The sequence below is a fragment of the Triticum aestivum genome, chromosome 1B (assembly GCF_018294505.1).
Source record: "Triticum aestivum cultivar Chinese Spring chromosome 1B, IWGSC CS RefSeq v2.1, whole genome shotgun sequence".
In the NCBI taxonomy this organism is placed as follows: domain Eukaryota; kingdom Viridiplantae; phylum Streptophyta; class Magnoliopsida; order Poales; family Poaceae; genus Triticum; species Triticum aestivum.
The window spans coordinates 26,798,102-26,823,943 of NC_057795.1; the positions used below are offsets into that span (position 1 = coordinate 26,798,102).

Sequence of the window (25,842 nt, forward strand, 5' to 3'; positions counted from 1 at the left end):
AGAGCCTATCACACCCGATCATCACGTGGTGTCTCAGCACGAAGAACTTTCGCAACGGTGCATACTCAGGGAGAACACTTCTTGATTATTAGTGAGAGATCATCTTAAAATGCTACCGTCAATCAAAGCAAGATAAGATGCATAAAGGATAAACATCACATGCAATCAATATAAGTGATATGATATGGCCATCATCATCTTGTGCTTGTGATCTCCATCTTCGAAGCACCGTCGTGATCACCATCGTCACCGGCGCGACACCTTGATCTCCATCGTAGCATCGTTGTCGTTACGCCATCTATTGCTTCTACGACTATCGCTACCGCTTAGAGATAAAGTAAAGAAATTACAGGGCGTTTGCATTTCATACAATAAAGCGACAACCATATGGCTCCTGCCAGTTGCCGATAACTTCGGTTACAAAACATGATCATCTCATACAATAAAATATAGCATCACGTCTTGACCATATCACATCACAACATGCCCTGCAAAAACAAGTTAGACGTCCTCTACTTTGTTGTTGCAAATTTTACGTGGCTGCTACAGGCTTAAGCAAGAACCGTTCTTACCTACGCATAAAAACCACAACGATAGTTCGTCAAGTTGGTGCTGTTTTAACCTTCGCAAGGACCGGGCGTAGCCACACTCGATTCAGCTAAAGTGAGAGAGACAGACACCCGCCAGCCACCTTTAAGCACGAGTGCTCGTAATGGTGAAACTAGTCTCGCGTAAGCGTACGCGTAATGTCGGTCCGGGCCGCTTCATCTCACAATACCGCCAAACCAAAGTATGACATGCTGGTAAGCAGTATGACTTGTATCGCCCATAACTCACTTGTGTTCTACTCGTGCATATAACATCAACGCATAAAACCTAGGCTCGGATGCCACTGTTGGGGAACGTAGTAATTTCAAAAAAATTCCTACGTACACGCAAGATCATGGTGATGGCATAGCAACGAGAGGGGAGAGTGTTGTCCACGTACCCTCGTAGACCGTAAGCAGAAGCATTAGCACAACACGGTTGATGTAGTCGTACGTCTTCACGATCCGACCGATCCAAGTACCGAACGTACGGCACCTCCGAGTTCAGCACACGGTCAGCTCGATGACGATCCCCGGGCTCCGATCCAGCAAAGCTTCGGGGATGAGTTCCGTCAGCACTACGGCGTGGTGACGATGATGATGCTCTACCGGCGCAGGGCTTCGCCTAAACTCCGCGACGATATGACCGAGGTGGAATATGGTGGAGGGGGGCACCGCACACGGCTAAGGAACGATCCGTAGATCAAGTTGTGTGTCTATGGGGTGCCCCCCCGCCCCCGTATATAAAGGAGCCAGGGGGGAGGAGGCGGCCGGCCAAGGAGGGCGCGCCAAGGGGGGAGTCCTACTCCCACTTGGAGTAGGACTCCCTTCTTTCCTAGTTGGAGTAGGAGAAGGGGGAAAGAGGAGGAAGAAGGGAAGGAAGGGGGGCGCCGCCCCCTTCCCTTTTCCTATTCGGACTAGGAAGGGAAGGGGCGCGCGGCTCCCTCCTGCCTCCTTCCCTCTTCTCCCTCGAGGCCCATGTAGGCCCAATAAACCCCTGGGGGGTTCTGGTAACCTCCCGGTACTCCGGTAAAATGACGATTTCACCCGAAACGATTCCGATATCCAAATAAAGGCTTCCAATATATCGATCTTTATGTCTCGACCATTTCGAGATTCCTCGTTACGTCCGTGATCACATCCGGGACTCCGAACAAACTTTGGTACATCAAAAATTATAAACTCATAATAAAACTATCATCGTAACGTTAAGCGTGCGGACCCTATGGGTTCGAGAACTATGTAGACATGACCTAGAACTATTCTCGGTCAATAACCAATAGCGGAACCTGGATGCCCATATTGGTTCCTACATATTCTACGAAGATCTTTATCGGTCAAACCGCATAACAACATACGTTGTTCCCTTTGTAATCGGTATGTTACTTGCCCGAGATTTGATCGTCGGTATCCAATACCTAGTTCAATCTCGTTACCGGCAAATCTCTTTACTCGTTCCATAATGCATCATCCCGTAACCAACTCATTTGGTTACATTGCGTGCAAGGCTTATAATGATGTGCATTACCGAGAGGGCCCAGAGATACCTCTCCGACAATCAGAATGACAAAACCTAATCTCGAAATACGCCAACTCAACATGTACCTTCGGAGACACCTGTAGTACTCCTTTATAATCACCCAGTTACGTTGTGACGTTTGGTAGTACCCAAAGTGTTCCTCCGGTAAACGGGAGTTGCATAATTCTCATAGTTACAGGAACATGTATAAGTCATGAAGAAAGCAATAGCAATATACTAAACGATCAATTTCTAGGCTAACGGAATGGGTCATGTCAATCACATCATTCTCCTAATGATGTGATCCCATTAATCAAATGACAACACATGTCTATGGTTAGGAAACACAACCATCTTTGATTAATGAGCTAGTCAAGTAGAGGCATACTAGTGACTATATGTTTGTCTATGTATTCACACATGTATCAGGTTTTCGGCTAGTACAATTCTAGCATGAATAATAAACATTTACCATGATATGAGTAAATAAATAATAACTTTATTATTGCCTCTAGGGCATATTTCCTTCATCTACCTCCGCGGCTTTTAGCATCGCGAAGAGCTCGGGAATAGTCTTGTTCATCCCTTGCATATTATAGTTCATCACGAAGCTCTTGTAGCTTGGTGGCAGTGATTGAAGAATTCTGTCAATGACACTATCTTCAGGAAGATTAACTCCCAGTTGAATCAAGTGATTATTATACCCAGACATTTTGAGTATATGTTCATTGACAGAACTATTCTCCTCCATCTTGCAGCTATAGAACTTATTGGAGACTTCATATCTCTCAATCCGGGTATATGCTTGAAATATTAACTTCAACTCCTGGAGCATCTCATATGCTCCATGACGTTCAAAACGTCGTTGAAGACCCGGTTCTAAGCCGTAAAGCATGGCACACTGAACTATCAAGTAGTCATCAGCTTTGCTCTGCCAGACGTTCTTAACGTCGTCAGTTGCATCAGCAGCAGGCCTGGCACCCAGCGGTGCTTCCAGGATGTAACTTTTCTGTGCAGCAATGAGGATAATCCTCAGGTTATGGACCCAGTCCGTGTAATTGCTACCATCATCTTTCAACTTTGCTTTCTCAAGGAACGCATTAAAATTCAACGGAACAACAGCACGAGCCATCTATCTACAAACAAACATAGACAAGCAAAATACTATCAGGTACTAAGTTCATGATAAATTTAAGTTCAATTAATCATATTACTTAAGAACTCCCACTTAGACAGACATCTCTCTAGTCATCTAAGTGATCACGTGATCCAAATCAACTAAACCATGTCCGATCATCACGTGAGATGGAGTAGTTTCAATGGTGAACATCACTATGTTGATCATATCTACTATATGATTCACGTTCGACCTTTCGGTCTCCGTGTTCCGAGGCCATATCTGTATATGCTAGGCTCGTCAAGTATGACCTGAGTATTCCGCGTGTGCAACTATTTTGCACCCGTTGTATTTGAACGTAGAGCCTATCACACCCGATCATCACGTGGTGTCTCAGCACGAAGAACTTTCGCAACGGTGCATACTCAGGGAGAACACTTCTTGATTATTAGTGAGAGATCATCTTAAAATGCTACCGTCAATCAAAGCAAGATAAGATGCATAAATGATAAACATCACATGCAATCAATATAAGTGATATGATATGGCCATCATCATCTTGTGCTTGTGATCTCCATCTTCAAAGCACCGTCGTGATCACCATCGTCACCGGCGCGACACCTTGATCTCCATCGTAGCATCGTTGTCGTTACGCCATCTATTGCTTCTACGACTATCGCTACCGCTTAGAGATAAAGTAAAGAAATTACAGGGCGTTTGCATTTCATACAATAAAGCGACAACCATATGGCTCCTGCCAGTTGCCGATAACTTCGGTTACAAAACATGATCATCTCATACAATAAAATATAGCATCACGTCTTGACCATATCACATCACAACATGCCCTGCAAAAACAAGTTAGACGTCCTCTACTTTGTTGTTGCAAATTTTACGTGGCTGCTACGGGCTTTAGCAAGAATCGTTCTTACCTACGCATAAAAACCACAACGATAGTTCGTCAAGTTGGTGCTGTTTTAACCTTCGCAAGGACGGGCGTAGCCACACTCGATTCAGCTAAAGTGAGAGAGACAGACACCCGCCAGCCACCTTTAAGCACGAGTGCTCGTAATGGTGAAACCAGTCTCGCGTAAGCATACGCGTAATGTCGGTCCGGGCCGCTTCATCTCACAATACCGCCGAACCAAAGTATGACATGCTGGTAAGCAGTATGACTAGTATCGCCCATAACACACTTGTGTTCTACTCGTGCATATAACATCAACGCATAAAACCTAGGCTCGGATGCCACTGTTGGGGAACGTAGTAATTTCAAAAAAATTCCTACGTACACGCAAGATCATGGTGATGGCATAGCAACGAGAGGGGAGAGTGTTGTCCACGTACCCTCGTAGACCGTAAGCAGAAGCATTAGCACAACACGGTTGATGTAGTCGTACGTCTTCACGATCCGACCGATCCAAGTACCGAACGTACGGCACCTCCGAGTTCAGCACACGGTCAGCTCGATGACGATCCCCGGGCTCCGATCCAGCAAAGCTTCGGGGATGAGTTCCGTCAGCACTACGGCGTGGTGACGATGATGATGCTCTACCGGCGCAGGGCTTCGCCTAAACTCCACGACGATATGACCGAGGTGGAATATGGTGGAGGGGGGCACCGCACACGGCTAAGGAACGATCCGTAGATCAACTTGTGTGTCTATGAGGTGCCCCCCCGCCCCCGTATATAAAGGAGCCAGGGGGGAGGAGGCGGCCGGCCAAGGAGGGCGCGCCAAGGGGGGAGTCCTACTCCCACCGGGAGTAGGACTCCCTTCTTTCCTAGTTGGAATAGGAGAAGGGGGAAAGAGGAGGAAGAAGGGAAGGAAGGGGGGCGCCGCCCCCTTCCCTTTTCCTATTCGGACTAGGAAGGGAAGGGGCGCGCGGCTCCCTCCTGCCTCCTTCCCTCTTCTCCCTCGAGGCCCATGTAGGCCCAATAAACCCCTGGGGGGTTCCGGTAACCTCCCGGTACTCCGGTAAAATGACGATTTCACCCGGAACGATTCCGATATCCAAATAAAGGCTTCCAATATATCGATCTTTATGTCTCGACCATTTCGAGATTCCTCGTTACGTCCGTGATCACATCCGGGACTCCGAACAAACTTCGGTACATCAAAAATTATAAACTCATAATAAAACTGTCATCGTAACGTTAAGCGTGCGGACCCTACGGGTTCGAGAACTATGTAGACATGACCTAGAACTATTCTCGGTCAATAACCAATAGCGGAACCTGGATGCCCATATTGGTTCCTACATATTCTACGAAGATCTTTATCGGTCAAACCGCATAACAACATACGTTGTTCCCTTTGTCATCGGTATGTTACTTGCCCGAGATTTGATCGTCGGTATCCAATACCTAGTTCAATCTTGTTACCGGCAAGTCTCTTTACTTGTTCCATAATGCATCACCCCATAACCAACTCATGTGGTCACATTGCTTGCAAGGCTTATAATGATGTGCATTACCGAGAGGGCCCAGAGATACCTCTCCGACAATCGGAGTGACAAAACCTAATCTCGAAATACGCCAACTCAACATGTACCTTCGGAGACACCTATAGTACTCCTTTATAATCACCCAGTTACGTTGTGACGTTTGGTAGTACCCAAAGTGTTCCTCCGATAAACGGGAGTTGCATAATTCTCATAGTTACAGGAACATGTATAAGTCATGAAGAAAGCAATAGCAATATACTAAACGATCAATTGCTAGGCTAACAGAATGGGTCATGTCAATCACATCATTCTCCTAATGATGTGATCCCATTAATCAAATGACAACACATGTCTATGGTTAGGAAACACAACCATCTTTGATTAATGAGCTAGTCAAGTAGAGGCATACTAGTGACTATATGTTTGTCTATGTATTCACACATGTATCATGTTTCCGGTTAATACAATTCTAGCATGAATAATAAACATTTACCATGATATGAGGAAATAAATAATAACTTTATTATTGCCTCTAGGGCATATTTCCTTCAAAAACTTCACACAATATTTTGAAAAAAACATCAGCATAAACATGCAATAAGAGATTTCATATCCTATTGGTGTTCAACACCTAAAGATATTATGGTTCTTCCATATCCCCGAGAACAAGGTGGTTTTACTCAGACATAGAGACAACTACCATCATAGAAATAATCTTGGCAATCATGGATGAAAGATCAATGTAATTCACGTAACTATCCACCTAGGTTTTAGTATTACAAAGAGATGAATAGATGGGTGACAATGGTGATGATGGTTGATGCCGGAGTCTCCTTGATCGGGTTGATGACGTAGCGGGGCCCTTTTTGTCGGTTGCCCCACTGGATCTCTTCCATAGGCTAGGGTTCTTGGTTCTGGTGCAAGTTGTTCTCTATGTGTATCTTCTCAATGATCCGAAGGGACCGGGGTGAAGTAGTCGATCCAGGGGAGGTGGCACTGCTTGGTAAGAGCACTGGCACGAGCGATTGCCCCCGTACCAGGTGTCGTCTTCTCCTCTAGAAGCGTCTGCGCGACTGCGCTTTCTCCTAGCTAATCGCTGGTTTCTATGTTAGGTACTTGGGTTATTATCATGCCAATTAGCTTGATTCACCCGTATATTAAAAATTAACATCTTTAATACTTTGATTATTTCCATCATTAAGATCTTGGGTGAATCGGACAAAGAAAGGTGCGCACACACAATAAAATCTGAAAACTCTACACTTATTATACAAAATAAGAAGTAAAATATGATGCAAAATTGGACTCATCAGTGGACCGCACATCTGTGCCGCGACTCAAAAACTTGGTTTTGCATAGCCCACACATCTTCGTGTTTGCTTTAAGTTTTGTATAGTGGAACTTACTACGGTAGGCGATTATAGTTTATTTATTCATAAGTTGTTAAGCTCTGGTGTACAAAACTTAAGGTGAACAAGAAGTTGGTGTGGGATGTGTGAAATAAATTTTTTGAATCTCGCAACAGATGTGTTGTTCATAGTGTGTGCGCGCTCCCTTGCGTGCCCCCTGCGAAGTTCTCCTAGAAGTCTCATAGGATATTAAAATTTCAAGTCTTATTTATTTTCCTTGTTAACCCCTCAGTAAAGAAATATAAGAGCGCTTAGATCACTACTTAGTGATCTAAATACTATTATTTTTGTTTATAGAGGGTGTACTTGTTTACATGGCGTATAAGGCTACAAATTATGGACCAGCTACTAACCAAGCGCATCAATTGACATAAATGAAACATAAAAAATGTTCTTTCCTTGTTTATAAGTACACTTTCTTATTAATGTTGCAATGTTTTCTTACCTATATATTATCAATTTGGAAGAAAGTATCGTAAGACATGTAAACACACATAGTTTCTAGGTGGATAATACATAAACCATTTTATTAGGAGAAGGAAAGGTGCAAACCCACATTTTGGATTATAATATGATTTGATGTTGCCTTAAAATAAAAATCTTCAAAAAATTCTTAAAAAAATCTCCAAAAGGAATTCAAATGGCATGTACGTGTCTAGAGAAAAATAAAAAAAAAATTATTACTCCTATGTTCAAAGTATAAGAAGTTTTAGAGCTTTTGACAATCAAAGATTTTCCGTGGTTCACCATTGGTATAGAAATAATATATATTGTATAAAATCTAGAATTGTTATTTACAGTTTTTTTTCATAATACATAATTATCATTTTGAAATAACATAGAGTTAACAAATTTATTGGGAAGTTCTTTAAGAGTAGGGTGTGGTAAACTCAGGTGGAATTAGCCGGTGATTTTGGACATGCTTCTTCTTTCCAGAACAAGGCACGTAATGCATGCATCGTCTTTTTTTTCAATGCAAAACATGTAGCTTCACCTTAGTTGTTAATATATTTTTCTTCTTTTTTGTTATCATCTCTTTTTACAGGTATTTGTTTTGTTCTCTTCTTGAGAAATAGGGCCTGCTGAAAAACATGTCGTTATGTGCACTGGAAAATTTGCAGTGAATGAAAGAAGATTATAAATAACACGAGCACAAATGCACTTGCTACACATGCAGTGTAAAGCAAGAAAAAAATAGCATCGATGCATCTAGTTTAAAGAAAAATGAAAATAACAATTAATATATCCATGTAAAGCAAAAAGAGGCTTAATTATTGATAGATGTTCCTTTCTAATTAACTCATTCATCACGAGTTTTATTTACATGTATAGGAAATCGTTATTTGTAAGATATAGCTATAAGTAACCATGACCTCTGCTTTTGATTATTGTAGACCATCTGTTGTAGATCTGCCAGGTGCAGGGACATTCTAGTGACCACATTGAACAGTAACGACAGGACGATCGATCGTGATGTGCGCTTGTAACTTGACCAATGCCACCAGCAAGTGTGTACCACTCTAGTTGAGCTACAGCAGCCAGTATTTTTCGCGTAACTAATATTGTGTACTTAATTAGAGACATACTTATTCGCAAAAGAAAGAACTAGAGACATACCAACTATTACATACAAGAGACAGAAACCCATGACTTATGTGTCGACATATTCTCTAGAAGTCCAGAGGAGTTTCTTTTTTTTTCTTTTTATCGCGGGTGAGTCCACAGGCGTTTGGAGCACGCAGGGGTGGCTGAGGCTCTGTGTTGTTGTATGGGAGTGTTAGGGGGCGTTTGGTTCTGGGGCTATCCCTTAGTGGGATAGGGATAGCCAGATTTTTTGAGGATGCCACATGTTTGGAAGTTAGGATGAGATGGCTGGGGATAACCTGCTTTAAGGAATATTCGCTCTGAAACCTGGCTGCCGATAGCCGCGAGAATCTGGCGAACGAGGGCAGCCACCCACGCTCGCTCCGCTTCAGTTTACCTCCCTGTCTCCCGAATCGTTTTCTTTTGTTTATCTCGCCTCACGAACAGATATTGACGACGGGATCGGGCTGTATGGGCGGCGGTGCTTGGCGACCGCCGGCGGCAGGAAACGGATAGCGCTTGCAGCTGGACTTGACGAGGCTGCCATGTTCCTCTGCCCTCTTCTGTGGTTCGATTTGACCCCTCTCCCGTTTCTATGCAACAAGCACGGAGAAGCACCGCGCTACACCCGGCAAAAAAAAGCACTGCGTTGCTGCTCTTTTGTGCTACGATCTACGTATATCTTTCTCGTTTTTCTGTAGCTAGCTGGTTCGTGTGTATGAAGAATGTCTGCATTTAATCTACTTGCTCGTCCGTTTGCCATGCTTGCTTCTTTACGCATGCAAATAATGTAGAAATAGTGTGGATATAACCTCTCTTGTTTTTTTTTTTTTGCATGCTTGCTTCTTTACTCGGTACTTCGAGTTGATTTCAAAAAGTTGATCTAAAATTGCATGTGTAGGGGTAATCTCACCTTCTTCTAGCAATGAGGTCATCACAACAATCTATCCAATTCTCATTCTTCCAACCAAACAATAAAATGTGGTTATCCAACCCACTCAATCCTACGCAACCAAACAACAAAAATGGCTATCCCTAACCAGGTGGTTGGGGTTATCATCAGCCAAGCCATCCTCGCCCTCGAACAAAAATGGCTATCCCTAACCAGGTGGTTGGGCGTTAGGTACTGTTGGCAGCAGTAGCGGCAGACTGGAGTTCCACTTTTTAGTTTTAAAAACTTGACGAACTAGACAAATAATATTTACTATACAAACTCTATAATTGTTACTTACAGTTTTTTCATAATACATAATTCTCATTTTGAAATAACAAAGATAGTGGTTTACAGTTTCTTTCAGAGGAGTTTACAAATTTATTGGGAACTTATTTAAGACTAGGGTGTGGTAAACTCAGGCGGCAGTAGCCGGGGATGTGGACATGGGTTTGTAATTCATGTATCATCCTTTCTTTCAATGCAAAGCATGTAGCTTCACCTTGGTTGTTACTTTCTTTTTCTTCTTTTTTCGTTATCGTTTTTTACGTCCCAGATTCCCCCGCCGCGGCCATCTGCTTCACCGGTACTACCAAAAAGTCTCATGCTTACGTTACTGCGACTGATATATAAGTATGATCTCGGACTACGAAGACCCAGTCATGCTTCTGGTTTCCATTCTCATCATCATATTGAAGGAAACTCCTCATGCTCTGCCATAAGAACTTGGAGTCCGTATCATGGTGAAGGTAAGGTAACGTTGTGACTCTTGCTCAAAAAACTGACCGAACACGTTCGAGTTATTGGCTCGTCCGACCCGGCGGCATTCATGAGTCGCTCGTTCAACTGTCCCTCAGAGACACGGTCGAGAAGTGCCACCCCCCCCCCCTCCCCCGCCCTTTCTTTCTCTCGGTCCCACCAAGGTGGGGCCCTCTGGGGTAATAAAGAAATGGATAAAAAAGGGGGACTTCTGCTACGGGCTAACCCATTATTTGTGAGGGAAGTCGCATCCGTCCCATCGCAACCACCTACAATGTCATGATCACATTGGTATTTTTTTATCTTCTTGAAAAATAGGGCCTACTTTAAAACACATCATTACGTGCAACGAATGAAAGAAGATACAAATAACACACGGACAAATGCACTTGGTACGCATGTAGGGTAACGCAAGAAATAAATAGCATCCATGCATGTAGTGTAAAGAAAAATTAAAATAATAATTAATATATCCATGTAAATCAAAAGGAGGCCTAATTATTGATGGGTGTTCCTTCTAATTAACTCATTCATATGAGTTTTATTTCTTCTGTTTACATGTATAGGAAGTCTTTATTTGTAAGATATACCTACAAGGAACCATGACCTATGCTTTTGATTGTTGTAGGCCATGTGTAGTAGGTCTGCCTGGGACATTCTGGTGACCACAGTGACAGTAACGAGAGTACGATCATCATGATGTGCGCTGGTACCTTGACCAATGCCACCAGGTGTGTACCACTCTAGTTGAGCTACATCAGCCAGTAGTTTTGGCGTAACTAATATTGTGTACTTTTTTAGAACTCAATAATATTGTGTACTTAACTAGAGACATACCAACTGTTACATACAAGAGACAGAAACGCATGACGTGTGTGTCGACATATTCTCTAGAAGTCCAGAGGAGATTTGGAGAACGCATGGGTTAAGCGTTTGGTACTGTTGGCAGCAGTAGCGGCAGACGAGTCCCCTGCTACTCCCTCCGTTCGGAATTATTTGTCTCGGAAATGGATGTATCTAGAACTAAAATACATCTAGATACATCCATTTCTGCGACAAGTAATTCCGAACGAAGGGAGTACCTTGCTATTCGATCCCTTCCTTTCGTTTTTAGCTTGCCAAAACTTGACAAACCAGACGAGTCCCCTGCTATCATTTGGTCTTTGGCAATGGAATCCCAGTGGTGTCCTATTGGCCCCCATTTATTTTCTTCAGCATGAACACCATGCATGCCACGTTTCTCACTTCTTTTTCACACAAGTACATTTCTCTACTTTTTAATTAAGGAATACTAATATATTTCCCCAATTTTTCTTCTTTTTAGGGGATAATATTATTTTTGAGGTAGAGGGGATAATATATTTCTCTATATCATTAAGGTTTTTTATCTTTCGGTCTGAGTTTTATTTTAATGTATGGGCCGCAGAGTTTTTTTCTTTTCTTTGAGGAATAGCAGAGCTTTTTTTTTTGAGGGGTAGAGCATTTTTATATTCATGGCAGTAGGGTTGTCGTCCTGGAGGATATAAAGCTCACGTCGGCCCGGCCAACCGATTACAGTACTGAGTAATCATGCTGCGGGCCCATGGAGCTCCTGGGCTGGCTTCGGCCCACGGGAACACGTGCTGTACCAGACCGGCCTGGTCCTACCCGTGACGTCAGCCTCTCCTGCCTGTCCCTTCACGCTCAGGCATGGCCACTGTCACGACTCAACTTCAACTTCTCATGCTTCTTTTTTTTGTGTGAATAAACTTCTCATACTGCTTAACGATGCATAATTGAACCACAGAGGAGCTAAATGCTCAGGATCTTTTTTTTTCTTTTCATTTTCTTTTCCACATTTGTTTCAGGAATTTCCGCAACGAAAAGAGCATTATCATCAGATGCCCCATTCCCATTAAATGTCTCAAAAAACAAGGACCCTCGACAAAGCCATCGCGATCCGACAATAACGACACAATTCAGTTCAACGGGTCAATCATACCCAACACTCGCCCTCACGCCGAGGCCCTGCACCCGAGACATAACATCACGTGCCGAAATGACGCGGCACCCGCCGTCTACATTATTTCCAACCTTCTGCTAGGTTAAAAGTCTAAAACCCCCAGGCCCAGACCGCCTGCTGCGGCGACAAATGGCATGCTCTAAGCACAGAGATTAGACTGCGTTGCGGTTGTGGTACAGTTTCGGCACGTTGCAGCCCAGTGGCTTGTCGTTTGCCGGGCACTGTAGAGACGAGCTGGTTAGACCTACCGTTTACAGCAACCACGACTAAGCCTGCATCAATCAGTAACATGTACTGCTGGATATATAGATAGGTTTGGGGACTATATGGCGACCAGGCAGACATATAATAAGCCATGAGCAGCAAGCATACTGTGTTTGGTACCCTACACACACAAAAAAGGGTGCAGAATTGCATGAAATTAGGGGATATGGTATGGCAGACCTCTGTACTCTGCAGCAAGGCAAGTGCACAAAGCCTGCAGTACAGCTCACCTAACTCAAGGCCAGCAAGCACATGAACAAGATCAGAGACCCACCATCACAACTAAGCAGACATACAAATAAGCCGGCAACAGTGAATGGCATCTCGTTCAAATACTGTGCTTGTCACCCTACAAACAAAGTACCAACGACGATCGAGGGCGCACATTGCAGAGTTACATCGAAGAAAATGACAGGATGGGCCTTTGTTTCTGTTATTGCTAGCAACAAGGCAAGCACACAGTCCTGGATGGCGTCGATTTCGATGTCGATGGAGAAGGGAATGACTGCAGCCGAGACAAGCTGAAGAACAATCTTCATAGCAGTGTAGGTCACATAACCCAGGACAAGGTCAGATAAGAATATATAAACGAGCAGCGCATTGTTGTCTGTTCTACCCGACTTGTGATAAGAATGTATATAAACGAGAAGCTGCGGGTTCTAATGATAACATTTCCCCACAAAATGAACAAGCTCATGACGATGATGGCGGGGGCGGTGATGGAGGCGGCGTCGATGGTCCCCTTGGCTCATTGCCTTGCTGGTGATCCTTCCCAGCAACTTTCTCATCCAAGACATCCTTCAGCCCTTCCTGATAGGTCTCCACATAGTTCTTCACCGCACTCGTGTAGGTAGACGCGCGGGTCATGTATATGCGCCGCAGCGCAGGCTTCAGCGTCTCCGCCCCGCCCTTTGCTGCCACTGCGAGATCCTCAAGCAGACTAGGCTCGCTCGTAGTTTTCCCCTCCTTGGCCTTGCTGCTGTTAGGGTCAGACTCCTCTTTGACCTTCTTGTAATCATTTGGCCTGAGCTCGGGACCGATGTCCCTGACCCAGGAAGCCCCGTAGAGCCTGGTTGCCTCCTTGAGGATGCACCATTTCTCTTTCAGCGTGAGCTTAGGATGCCTCTTGGTGCCCGGAGGGTCTGGCAGAGAAGATGGGAAGGCGATCTCTTTAAGATCATACCTCACATAATCATACAACTTCCTGCAAACAACTCTGAACTTCATGCTACTTGATTGCTCCTACAGCAACCTCCTTATGGGGATCGACGATCAATTAACCTGCACAGCTGTAAGAAGTAAGAGCATAGCTTGTTATACCTTTCAATTTTTTTTCTCTCCAACATTTTGGATTAGGAATATCAAAGAAAAGACAATAAGACAGGACACAGTGAAGTTGCTGCAAATGGTAAGACTGAACAAAGGATGCGATGTGGCAGGAAATATTTTGGAAACCATGCGCGAGTTTAAAGTAATTAACTGGATGTCCTGTGAACAACAAAGCACCCATTCGGTGTGTCCATCACAGAGGCACTTTATCAAACACCTTCCCTACATAAGGAAAGTAAAGACAGCCCACGGATTTAGCTAAGCATTAAGCAAGCAAACCATTCATCAGATTATAAGTTCAGCTAGAATGGACGCTCTCTTATACAGAGGATCACAAACCCATACCACGTGAATACAAATCAATACTGCATGAAACAATCAGACTGGAAGTGTAGGCTCAGTTTCCGGACAGAGAAATAAACTAACTGCTCGGGAAGTAAGCCTAGAAAGAAGGTCACCTCCTTGAGTTGAGTCCTAGAGGCACCTTCGGCCTCGGTGACATCCCCAGAGTCCAGAGTCGACGTCGAGAGAGTGGGAGGCGATTTGGCAGGAGGAGAGGAGCAGTGACGGTGAAGGTCATCTGAGCCTTTTCGGGGGAGTGGGATGGTATCAATCAGGGTGCAAGTGGGAGAGGGCTGACTAGCAGCCTAAGGGACCTCGCAAGCCCGACTCGACTTATGTAATTCTGTCCGGGCTCCTCCCCCGGCGGCCAGTTTTTTGGCCGTGCTGATTTTGCCATTTGTGAATATATGCACACTCTTCACTATCAATATACGACAGATTATTGACGTTGTTTGACTAGGAATTAATCAGCACCGTGGAACAAATAAAACTTGTTGAAGCAATGCACATCTGCTCTCACGGAAGCATTTGACCGAACACCTTGCCTTCATATCAGAGCATATCCTTCCTCTATGAAGCGTCTAACCAGAAACCTCGGCTTCACGAGGAAACGCGGCGAGGCTGGATAGCATGCACATGGCGGAAACTAGAGAGGCAACCGAGGAAGCGGGACTCGAACGTCGTCGAGCTCTCGATTTGCGGACGGGGTGAAGATCAGCTCGCGCGAGATGCAAACCTGGCCGTGGTGCGCCGAAGCGAGGATGGTCCGCGTTCCGGCGTCGTCGCTGGGGAGGGGAAGGCCGAAGGAGGAGGAGGAGGCGCGGCGCCTTCTTTCTTCCAAGAGTCGGCGCGGAGAGGCGACGGCTGCGGCGCCGGCGAGGCTGGCGCGCGTTCCGGGCGGCGGGCTGTATTTGTTTTTTTTTTCCTTGGAAATGATTTGTAACTGGGCGCGCCGCTGGCCTCCCATGTCGCCATGACCGGTCCACGTCGGATTTGGGGGGATGGCGTCCGCGTCCACGTCTCGCACGTCCCGCTCGCCGGACGAGCGATGGCGCGTCCTATACGCGGCCGATCTGCAGATGCACACGCTCACGTTCCACGACGGCGAGTTGATTCTTCGCCGGGACGCGCTTCGCCTCGTGCTGATAGACGAGCGCGGGGTTACGATCGATGCGAGGTTTCTCCGCGATGGGGAACATATCGACATTGGTGACGTCATTTCCTTGCCCTGTTATTTTGCGAGAATCAGGGAGCGATTGCCGGCGACGTGGTCGTCTCCTATGGGCGAGGTACACGGGACGGATCATGGCGCGGCATGCGGGAGACGGACAGGCAACCAGGTTTGTACTCCGACCCGTGTCGAGGGGACCCAGAACCCCACCCACCGCCCGTCAATGGCGGATGGGAGACACGTGGAGGTAGATCGCCATGGGGGACCCGCTCCCGACCCGGAAGCGGAACCATATGGAGCCGGGGGGGGCGGAGAGGGAAGCATTATTCTCCCCACCTACCACAAGCGCACGAGACGCGCACCTCGCCTCCCTCTTTGGGCATCTGTGGGAGCGAGCTAGGGTTTGTCCTCCCAATCATCCCCCACGCGAATCCTTCGGGTGGTGGCGCGGCAAGGCAGGAGGAGACGACCGCTCCTTCGCCCAGGTAGCTGCGGCGGAGCGGGCCGGTGGTGTTCGGCGAGAGGCGATGGGGGAGCGTGGCGGGGGGCGATTCGGAGGGTGGCGGGACAATATGGCGCGGGGCGGATTCGGCGGGGGGCGCAAGGCTCCGCTGCCAAATCAGCCCCGCCATATGGTCTGGCAGCGCCCAGATCCACCACCACCGGCGACCGGGAGCTCGAGATCTGACGGTGGCGAGGCCGGAGACAGATGGGAAGCTGCCGCGCGGGCCATGAGCGGCGCGGCCAAGGAGAAGTCGACAGGGGCTAAGGAGCCATCTCCGCAACCCCCGCCTCCACTTCCACCGGCTGGACAAGCTGCAACCAAAATTATCAATGAGATCTGCGTCAACTGCTCCCTCCCAGGTCACTTTGCTCCTCGCTGCCCTACTATTCGTTGTGAGAAGTGCAACAAGCTAGGTCACATGGCTCAACTATGCCAAACTCTGAGGCCCTGGGAATGCGTACCTCTCATGTGCGGATTCCAGTCTCCTGGTCAGGGTTTTTTCTATATTCCTGATATGTGCATCGCCAAGCAGAGTACAGAAAAAACTAACAATGTAGTGATCACTATTGTGGAAGGGGTAGCATCTGTGAAAGAGATTGAGCATGAATTCAATGCCATCTTTGCAAAAAAGCCTGGTAAGAAGAAATGGCGCTGTACGGCTCGTTCCATTGGCCCTAACAAGTTTGTGATGCGCTTCCCTAATGCTAGTGAGGTGGAGAGGGCTTGCTGTTATGGGAAACGTATGCCTTTGATGGAAGGGGCTGTGGTGGTTTGTATTACACCCTGGACGGCATCTATAGGGGCAAAAGGAATATTAGAAAAAGCGTGGGTGAGGGTTCGTAACATTCCTATAGAAAAAAGATGTGCTGAACATGCAGCTTATGCTGGGGCTTTGGTGGGGATAACACTTGAGGTTGATGAATCTACAATTCATAAACCTGAGTATGTCAGGATCCTGCTGGGGTGCAGAGAGGTGGAAAGAATTCCCCCCTCGGCCGAAGGAATGCTTGGGGAGCAATATTATGATTTCTTTTATGAAGTTGAGAAAACTGTAACATCAGGGGCTAGCAAGGCCCAGTCCTCTATTGCAGTTGACAGCAGTGCATCTCCTTCCTTCCCCAAGAAAGCCAGGATGGGATCCTATCCTGCTGATTCTATGGGGCAGGGGGAAACAAGTGCTTCCATGGTTGGTACATATTCATCTCAAAATTATGACAAAGGGGGGCAGAGGTTGGCTGTAGTGGCTGAAAGTGAAGAAGAAGAAGAAAGTGATGATGGTAATCATACTGAACTGCTTATTGAAACCATGGCTAGAGAGCATGCTGATGAGAAAATGGTTCATTGTGACCCTCTTAATGGGGGCGTTGTTTGTGGAAAAAATCAAGAGGAGATGGGGAAAGATGAGATGGCTGGAGCTCTCACCCATGATGTCAGGGTTCAAAAAGGTGCTTGGGGAATTTTGACTCCTATTCCTCCTTCACCCCTCTATCTCCAATATGAAGACACAACTTATGGGGGTGTTATCTCTCCTCTGGCAGATTATGTCACATGGCCATCCCTTCCTCATATTGTTCCTCTTGAGGAAGGATCTATGGAAGGGGGAGAGAACTACAGTTCTTACACAGTCGAGTCCCCATCGGGGTCACCAATTCAGGATAAAATGGTGGGTGAGGAATATGCACCACGGAGACAGATGCAGAAGCTGGAAAAAATAGAGGAGGTGGCCACCAACAGGATGAGGAAGCGAGACGCAGAAGGTATGAAAGTACCAAACTCGAAAAATCAGTTCTCTGCTTTATCTGATTCAGCTATTATTCTGCGTGCATCATTAATGGGGGTGCAAATTCCAGATGATAATTTTGCTGTAGTAGATACTCTTCGTGAGCTTGAACTTTCTAGAAATCTATTACGTGATAAAAATGATGATGTGAATCCCTCTAAAATAACTATTAATGATGGGATGGGTAATGATGTACCTCTCTTGTTAACCTGGGATGATGACAATAAGGATAATGAGGAACCTTTTATCCTTGTTCAGTCCAGACAAAAGAAAAAAAAGAACTACCGCAGAAGATCAGTAGTGAATATATCTCCTAATAAAGCGGATAGGCCTATGACGAGAAGTCAAAAGAAAAAAGGTGAGGGTAGGGCTGCTATGGACCCTGGCAGACCCACCAGGTTTAAGGATAAACCCGAACGATATAAATGAAGGGCATCTTTTGGAATTGCAGGGGGGCAGGTAAGAAGGGCATGTCTACCTGTCTCACTGATATGATTGATGCCAATGGGATTGATTTTATTGGGTTACAGGAGACTATGAAAGAGACATATAAAGCATCCTTTTTTAGGAAGCTTGACCCGAGACAGAGGTTTCATTGGGAATGGAACCCATCCAGGGGGAAATCTGGAGGGATCCTTTGTGGGATTAGTAAAGATAACTTTGATATACTCGCAACTAGGAGTGGTAAATATATACTGCAGTTAGATCTGTTGGATAAGATCAAAAACTGTAGCTGGTCATTGATGATTGTATATGGTGCGGCTCATGATGAATATAAACCTGAATTCATTGCAGAGCTATCTAATATGTGCCATAACACTAGCATGCCATATTTGGTTGGGGGGGACTTTAATATCATTAGACACAGTGGGGAGAAAAATAAAAAAACAGCCGTATCTCACTTCTCTGATGTGTTCAATTCTGTCATACACTTACTTGGGATGAGGGAGATCCATATGTCAGGTGGTGCTTATACCTGGTCCAATAAGCAAGAAAACCCTACTTTGGAAAAATTGGACAGAGTCCTTATGTCCCCTGATTGGGAAGATCTTTATCCCCTTGTGTCAGTTAATAAGTTGATCAAGGAGATTTCTGATCATAATCCCCTGCTTTTGGATGGAGGGAATGCCTCCTCTAGAGCACCAAGGAATAGGTGTTTTAGATTTGATAATACGTGGCTTAAGAATCCAGATTTCCTTCCCCTGGTATCTGAATTATGGGCAAGGCCAGTTTATACTATTAATCCCATCGACTCCTTGAACATTAAGCTGAAGAGGTTCAAGAAATTCTTTAAAGGATGGGGGTCTAATTTGTTTGGGCATAACAAAATTAGAAAGAGGCTTATTAAGCTTGAGCTTCAGGAACTAGAAATTATGGAGGAGGAGGTTGGTTTATGTGGAGAAGCATACACTAGAAAACTTGATATCCTGGTGGAACTTAATGAGATGTATGTAGAAGAGGAGATTCATTGGCACCAATTATCTAATGAGAGGTGGCTTTTGAAGGGGGACAACAACACTGATTTCTTCCATAAAGTAGCCAATGGGCGTCGTAGGAAAAATTCCATGATTTCTCTTGAATGTGGATCTGTAACCATAGAGGGTACCAAAAATTTATTAGCCCATGCTACTGAATACTATAAGACCCTCTTTGGACCGGCTCCTGGCAACATCTGTCAGATTGATGCATCATTATGGTCTCAGGGGGAAAAATCTCTCCCGAGGACAATAAAGAATTGACTCGACCCTTCTCGCTAGAGGAGGTAAAAAAAGGCGTTGTTTAGCATGAAATCTAACCGTGCCCCTGGACCGGACGACATCCCTGCTGAGTTTTATCAACATTGCTGGGAGATAGTTTCCCGGGATCTTATGCGCTTGTTTGAGTGGTTTTATGAGGGTAAACTTGATGTAAAGAGATTGAATTATGGCATTATAACTCTGTTACCCAAGTCATCAAAGGCCAACAGAATTCAGCAGTATAGACCTATATGTCTGTTAAGATGTCCCTACAAGCTTCTCACCAAAGTCATGGAAATTAGAGCCAGCATATATGCGCATAAGTTGTTCAGCCTGCAACAAAATGCCTTCATAAAAGGGAGACACATAGTTGATGGCATATTATCTTTGCATGAGATCTTGCATTATACACATGTCAAAAAACAAGTGGGGATTGTCCTTAAGCTTGATTTTGAGAAAGCTTATGACAAAGTTAATTGGGACTTTTTACTTGATTGTCATGTGAAGCGTGGGTTTAACTCCAAATGGTGTGGGTGGGTTTCTCAAATTTTGAGGAATGGCACAGTAAGTGTCAAGATTAATGACGAGGTGGGGCCTTACATCCAAAGTGCTAAGGGGGTGAGGCAGGGAGATCCTCACTCCCCTTTTCTGTTTAATATGGCAGCTGAGTGTTTGACTAAGATGGTATTGGCAGCTCAAAAAAATGGTCTGGTTAAAGGGTTAGCTGCTGATCTTATTGAGGATGGGGTGGGTATCCTGCAATACGCTGATGACACGGTGCTTTGCTTTGAGCATGATATCGACAAAGCTGTCAATGTCAAGCTTTTACTATATCTCTTTGAACTTATGTCAGGTTTGAAGATCAACTTCGAGAAAAGTGAGATCTTTAGTATCGGAGGAGACAATGATATTGATTTAGTATACTCTGATATGTTTGGTTGTCAAGTGGGCATCTTACCTATGAAGTATCTTGGGGTCCCAGTAACATACTCTGCCCTTAAGAATGCGGACCTGGACTTCCTTGATGGTAAACTGATTAAAAAGCTGGATGCCTGGGTGGCATATGCGGCATCTTCAGGGGCTAGACTTACTTTGCTAAGCTCCAGCCTTGATGGGATTCCATCATACCTCATGTCAATGTTTCTTTTCAATAAAACCTTTATTGAAAAGATGGATAAACACCGTAGACGATTCTTCTGGAGGAGGAAGAACAAGAAACATGGTTATCATATGGTTAAATGGGCGAGAGTTTGTCGATCTAAGAAGATTGGAGGGTTGGGTGTTAAAGATCTTCATAAGCAGAATGTAGCTTTGCTTGTCAAGTGGTGGTGGAAACTTGAAACTAGCGATGGCTTGTGGCAGCGTATAGTCAAAGCTAGATACTTTAATAACAAAACAATAGCAAATGTGCGGAGTCGTGTATCTGATTCCCCTTGCTGGAAAGCTATCATGAAGGTCAAAGACTCATATATGGCTGGTAGGAAAATCATCATCAATAGTGGTAACCTGGCTAGGGTCTGGCATGATCCATGGACAGAAAATACCGTTCTGAAAGATCGATTCCCTGATCTGTTTAACATCTGCCATGATCAGGAGAGTACCCTTGAGTCCTGGGTGAAGAAGGGCTATACTCCAGATTTTAGACGACGAGTGTCAGGTGTGTTGGGAGAGCAATGGACTTGGATGGTTGATGAGGTGAAAAAACTCCCATTGAATAATGACCCAGATAATGTTTCATGGGCTTTAAACAGTAAAGGGAAATTTACGACAAAGTCAATGTATGGTTGGTTGGAAAGAAACCTGGCTGGTCCTAATTATAAGTGGATTTGGAAAGCCCCAGTTCCATTGAAGATCAAAATCTTTCTATGGCAGTTGTTCCAGAATGCGGTGCTAACAAGAGACAATATGCGCACCCGAAAATGGCCTGGGAATCCAATATGTTCTTTTTGCACAGACATAGAGACCGCAAACCACCTATTTTTTACCTGCCCACTCGCCCGCACAGTTTGGGGCACGCTGGGGATGACTGTAGGGGTTTCTTGTTGCCCCCGATCTCTTTGGCAAAGCTTTGCATGATTTTATAGGTTTTTCCCAGGAGGGGATCAATTTTATATGATGATCATTGCTGCTATCTGTTGGGGGATTTGGGGTCTCCGCAATAAAGTTACCTTTGACAATTATGTAGCTCGTACTCCCCTCGAGGCTGTTTTCACTGCCTGCTCGTTTATGTTATATTGGGTAGGTTTGCTCAAGGCAGAAGACAAGGTGAAGCTTCAGGATGGCGTGAAGAGATTGGCGCACGCGGCTGCTGTGCTGGCGGACAGGCCCTTTCCTCGAGACAGGCTCCGGTTGGGCGACAGGGATGGAATCCAGATTGGTTAGCTGGAGTTCGATGCTTTGAGTTCCCTTGTTTGGTAATATCATCCACTGGGGTTTGATGCCCGCTGGACTTCTGTCTCTTGGTCTTATCTGGCTAGGCGTGGAGACTTACTGGTAGTTGCTTCTCTGGAAAAATAGGTTATCCTTAGTTGGGTTTTGGCTTGCCTGTGTCATCAGGTTTTTGCCCCATGGCAGATGGTCCGCTCGAGGATCATCACGCGGTGGGTTTCCTGATGATGCACCAGCTCGCTCCTCCCCCTTTCAGGCTCATTATGCTTTTGCAGTTAGTTGTAGCCTTCGGGTTAGTCCCATTTAGTTCGAGTTATCATTCTGGTACTTTGAGCAAAAATGTTGGAATCTCAGACTGATGTATTTCCGTTGATTGCAAAATTAATGGAAAGGGGTGTGAGCCCGGTTGGAAAAAAAAAAAACTGGGCGCGCCGCTTACTACGTGGCTTAAATGGGCCGGGCCGCCCAACCTGGTTCTCCTCCTTTTTCCTTTTCTTTGCTCCCTGGGCGTGACACACTACTGTATTATCATCGGGTTTCTACGTTTTTCTTCTGTTTTTATTTTCTATAATTTCCTTTTTCCTTTCTCTGTTTAGTTTTTTAATTCCAGAACACTTTAAAATACACTAATATTTTAAAATACAATAATATTTTAAAATAAGATAAAGCATAAGTAGTAGTTTACGAAAATTTAGCCAGTTGAGAATTTTTTATATACATGAACATTTTTTAATTCGAGGTCATTTTTTGAAAACACAAACATTTTCCTAAATTCGTGGACAGTTTCAGAATTTGAGGACATTTGTTTGCAAACAAGAACAATTTTAAAATTCATGAAAAAAAATTGTGGGCATTCTTTAAATAAAATCTACAAAAGAGGCTCCTACTGTAGAATTACAGAAGATCCCAGCGGACATGTTGTCCCAAGAGAAAGAGTCCTTGGACAAAAGAACGAACTATTCACGAACCCATAAAATTAAAAAGTGTCTAAAAATGTCTGAAGGAGGGATTAACCCTCAACGCAAGAATGGCGAGGGCTTCCTTAAAGAGGATTAGTCAATTATCATTGCAAGGAGGACTTCTCCTTGAAGTAGCAACGGTTCTTTTGATTCCAAATATTTCACGGCCCAAGGATCAATATCTCTTCGAATAGCTGTTGACGCCAACATTGAGCCGCATGTTCAATCATACCCTAGAGACCCAATTCATACTTTGATGGTATAACCCACGTCACCCCAAAAACAATCCAATCGTCTGGAACCAAGGGGTCAAGGTGCATCTAATCAACACAACTCAATGGATTAGTCAGGTTGGCACTAGCTTCCAAAGATAATCGCAAGAAGAACTAAGACTCAGGGGTATGTTTTGCATGAATTGGCAAATGGAGACATCCTCGGTGCACGCAAAAGAGAACAAATGATCGTATACCTCTAAGGTTGATTTTCTTCACAAACATCTTTCCAGAGAAGCACATAGTCCTAGCATTATTGAAGCATGTGGACATCCCTCTGTATGTATCAATTAGAGAGAACGTGTCATGCCAACGGAAGGAACCACAAACGGGCATGGCATGGGACTACCTTCGGTGTAGTATTTATCCCAGATAAGCATAACTCCAGGAATGCCATGTTTGTGCATAAGTTTATGAATGAATTTGGAGCCTCATTTTGGACCTTGAGATCAACCACTCCGAGACCACCTTTTTCTTAGGGCAACACACCAAACTCCAAGAGGCTAAATAGTGGTTGCAGACCTCCCGATTAGCCACATTGTGCCACAAGCAGTGCCTACCCACCCGATCAAAGTGATCAATGAGTTTCAATAGCAGTTTCAACACACATATAGAGAAAGATGTCAAGCATGAAAGCACAGAATTAATGAAATGAATATGACAACCATAAGTTAGCCAGAACGTCGCGCTCGGGAGTTGACGTTCAGTATTGTGAACAAGAGGCATAAGCTCGATGATCGTGTGGCGAGTGGTGCCAAGAGGAAGCCCGGGCTAAGTACATGCCATGCGAGTGGCGAGTGGTGCAAAAGTATATAACCAAGAAGTCTTCGTGTGCAGGTTGATCAATAGTGAGATTCGAAATACCTTCATGCCAAGCATTATTGATCAACGATTCAAGCAAGTCAGCTGTGAGGACAAACAATAGAGGGGAGAGGGGGTTATCCTTGCAAACTCCTCATTTGCAATGAACTTCAATGTGTGGTACTCCACTGAGAAGAATAGCAGATGAACCAAATTCAAGGATCAATTGCATCCAATGAAGCCATATATCATCAAAACGCGATATTTCAAAATTTCCAAAATGGAGGAATGCTCGGTTGTATCGAAGGCTTTGTCAAAGTCTTATTGAAGTACCAGAATCTCCCTCCCAGATGTTTTGTGTTGATAAAATGCCCAAACTAGGCAATCTTGGATGGTACAAGGATGGCTCCATTTTATGATTGTTTTCCGAGGGTATTTTAGTCGGCTAAACCAGGGTTCTGTTGATTTTTTTTCTTTTTACTAATAATTGTTTGCCAAAAATATAAAACCCATGTTTCCTTTTTTTCAAGTGCAAACATTTTTAGAAGGAACAAGTGATGTATTTGGATAATAGAGGAGGAGATGGACGACTTTCCAATTGGAAAGCTCTTCATTTGGCGCAACCATCGAAGGAAATGACGTGTGGTACAAGCATCACCGCTCATACCGCTCCTCGTACCAGGTGGAGCCGCCTCCCCCTCATCTATACAAGAAACTTGCGTGTTGACAACATACAGAGAAGAACAACAGATTAACAACGGATCACGACCATGGCAGAGGGGAGAGATTCGGAGGAGAAATTACTTCACATAGAAACGTCTTGGCTCCCGCTACAACATGATCGTCCATTCCATCATCTACATCATAGTCGAAGAGAGAGAATCAAACTTGTAAGGTTGTTGTTTCTAGAGTCTATTCGTATTTTGATCTAGAGACTAAGATTTGTTTAATCATTCATCTATGTGTGTGGTTGTTTATCCTTCTCCCATGCGCAAGTAATTCCCCAGGCTAACTTGATTTAACAACCTATAAAAACCAAAGTAGGATGGCCAAAAACTATCAAAATGAAAAAAAGCCCATGTTTTGCAATGGAACTTCCAATGGTCATAACACACGGCACATGATCCGAGATAAGGCGGGTTAAAGGCTTGACCAACGTGTTAGGAAATATTGATGCTCATTTCCACAGATATCAAACACTAGTTGAGCTATTCGAGGAGAGGTTGTTCTTGCATGTTACTCTAGGTGTACTATGTACCCTTGAGAGGAATACCCAAAAGAGAAAGGCCATTGATCACATCATTAAACTTATAATATTGCCAACATTGCCCCTAGCAAGTTTCTGTTTTCCAGAGAACGCATGAAGTTGAAATCACCCATGACTGAGAGACCATTTCTTGCTCTCTTGAGCGTTGGGATACCTCCCAATTGTAAGGTTTGATGTAGCCTAACGACAAGAATTTCCCTTGATTGAGAACCAAGGTTTACCAAACCATTAGGAACTACTCTACGACACCTAATGATGGGTATCTGCTGATACGTCCATTTTGCATCATGTTTTCCTACTGTTATTTATAGTGTTTTTATGCATTCTAACACTTTGTGGAGTAATTCTAATGCCTTTTCTCTCATAATATGCAAGGTTTACATAAAGGGGGGAGATTGCCGGCAGTTGGAATTCTGGACCTGAAAAAGCTATGTCAGAGATACATATTCTGCACATCTCCAAATGAGCTGAAATTTTACGGAGAATTATTCTGGAATATATAAAAATATTGGAGTTAAGAAACACCAGAGGAGGCCACCCAGGTGCCCACTAGGCACCATGGCGCGTCTGCCCCCCTAGCGCGCCCTGGTGGGTAGTGGGGCCCCTGGCTCACTTCCGGCGCCCATCTTCTAGTACATAAGGTCATTTTCCCTAAAAACAATAAAGAGAGGACTTT

The 25,842-nt window shown here is 44.7% G+C and overlaps 2 protein-coding genes across 3 annotated transcripts; one reads left to right on the top strand and one right to left on the bottom strand.

The window, feature by feature from the left end:
* Window positions 1–13,135: 13,135 nt before the first annotated feature.
* LOC123085365 (uncharacterized) lies at window positions 13,136–15,269 on the bottom strand. 2 transcript variants are annotated; one of them, XM_044506993.1, is made up of 2 exons: window positions 15,024–15,269; window positions 13,136–13,905 (listed from the first exon to the last, which is right to left on the bottom strand). In XM_044506993.1, the coding sequence occupies exon 2, from the start codon at window positions 13,841–13,843 to the stop codon at window positions 13,310–13,312; it is 534 nt and encodes a 177-aa protein (XP_044362928.1). In that variant the 5' UTR covers window positions 13,844–13,905; window positions 15,024–15,269; the 3' UTR covers window positions 13,136–13,309. The 2 variants fall into 2 exon arrangements, with proteins under 2 accessions (XP_044362928.1, XP_044362935.1); XM_044507000.1 differs by having other exon boundaries at window positions 13,136–13,897; window positions 15,024–15,227.
* Window positions 15,270–16,050: 781 nt separating this feature from the next.
* On the top strand, window positions 16,051–22,214 carry LOC123085379 (uncharacterized). The gene is made up of 2 exons (XM_044507011.1): window positions 16,051–17,720; window positions 21,722–22,214. The coding sequence occupies exons 1-2, from the start codon at window positions 16,091–16,093 to the stop codon at window positions 21,859–21,861; spliced, it is 1,770 nt and encodes a 589-aa protein (XP_044362946.1). The 5' UTR covers window positions 16,051–16,090; the 3' UTR covers window positions 21,862–22,214.
* The last annotated feature ends 3,628 nt before the right edge of the window (window positions 22,215–25,842 follow it).

Excerpts from the sequence above, each read along its gene's own strand:
- LOC123085365 (XM_044506993.1), bottom strand. The coding sequence starts at position 13,843 with ATGAAGTTCAGAGTTGTTTGCAGGAAGTTGTATGATTATGTGAGGTAT.
- LOC123085379 (XM_044507011.1), top strand. The coding sequence starts at position 16,091 with ATGGTCTGGCAGCGCCCAGATCCACCACCACCGGCGACCGGGAGCTCG. Across the intron at positions 17,721-21,721 it reads GAGGAAGCGAGACGCAGAAG|GTTTGCTCAAGGCAGAAGAC; the intron begins GTATGAAAGTAC and ends TATATTGGGTAG.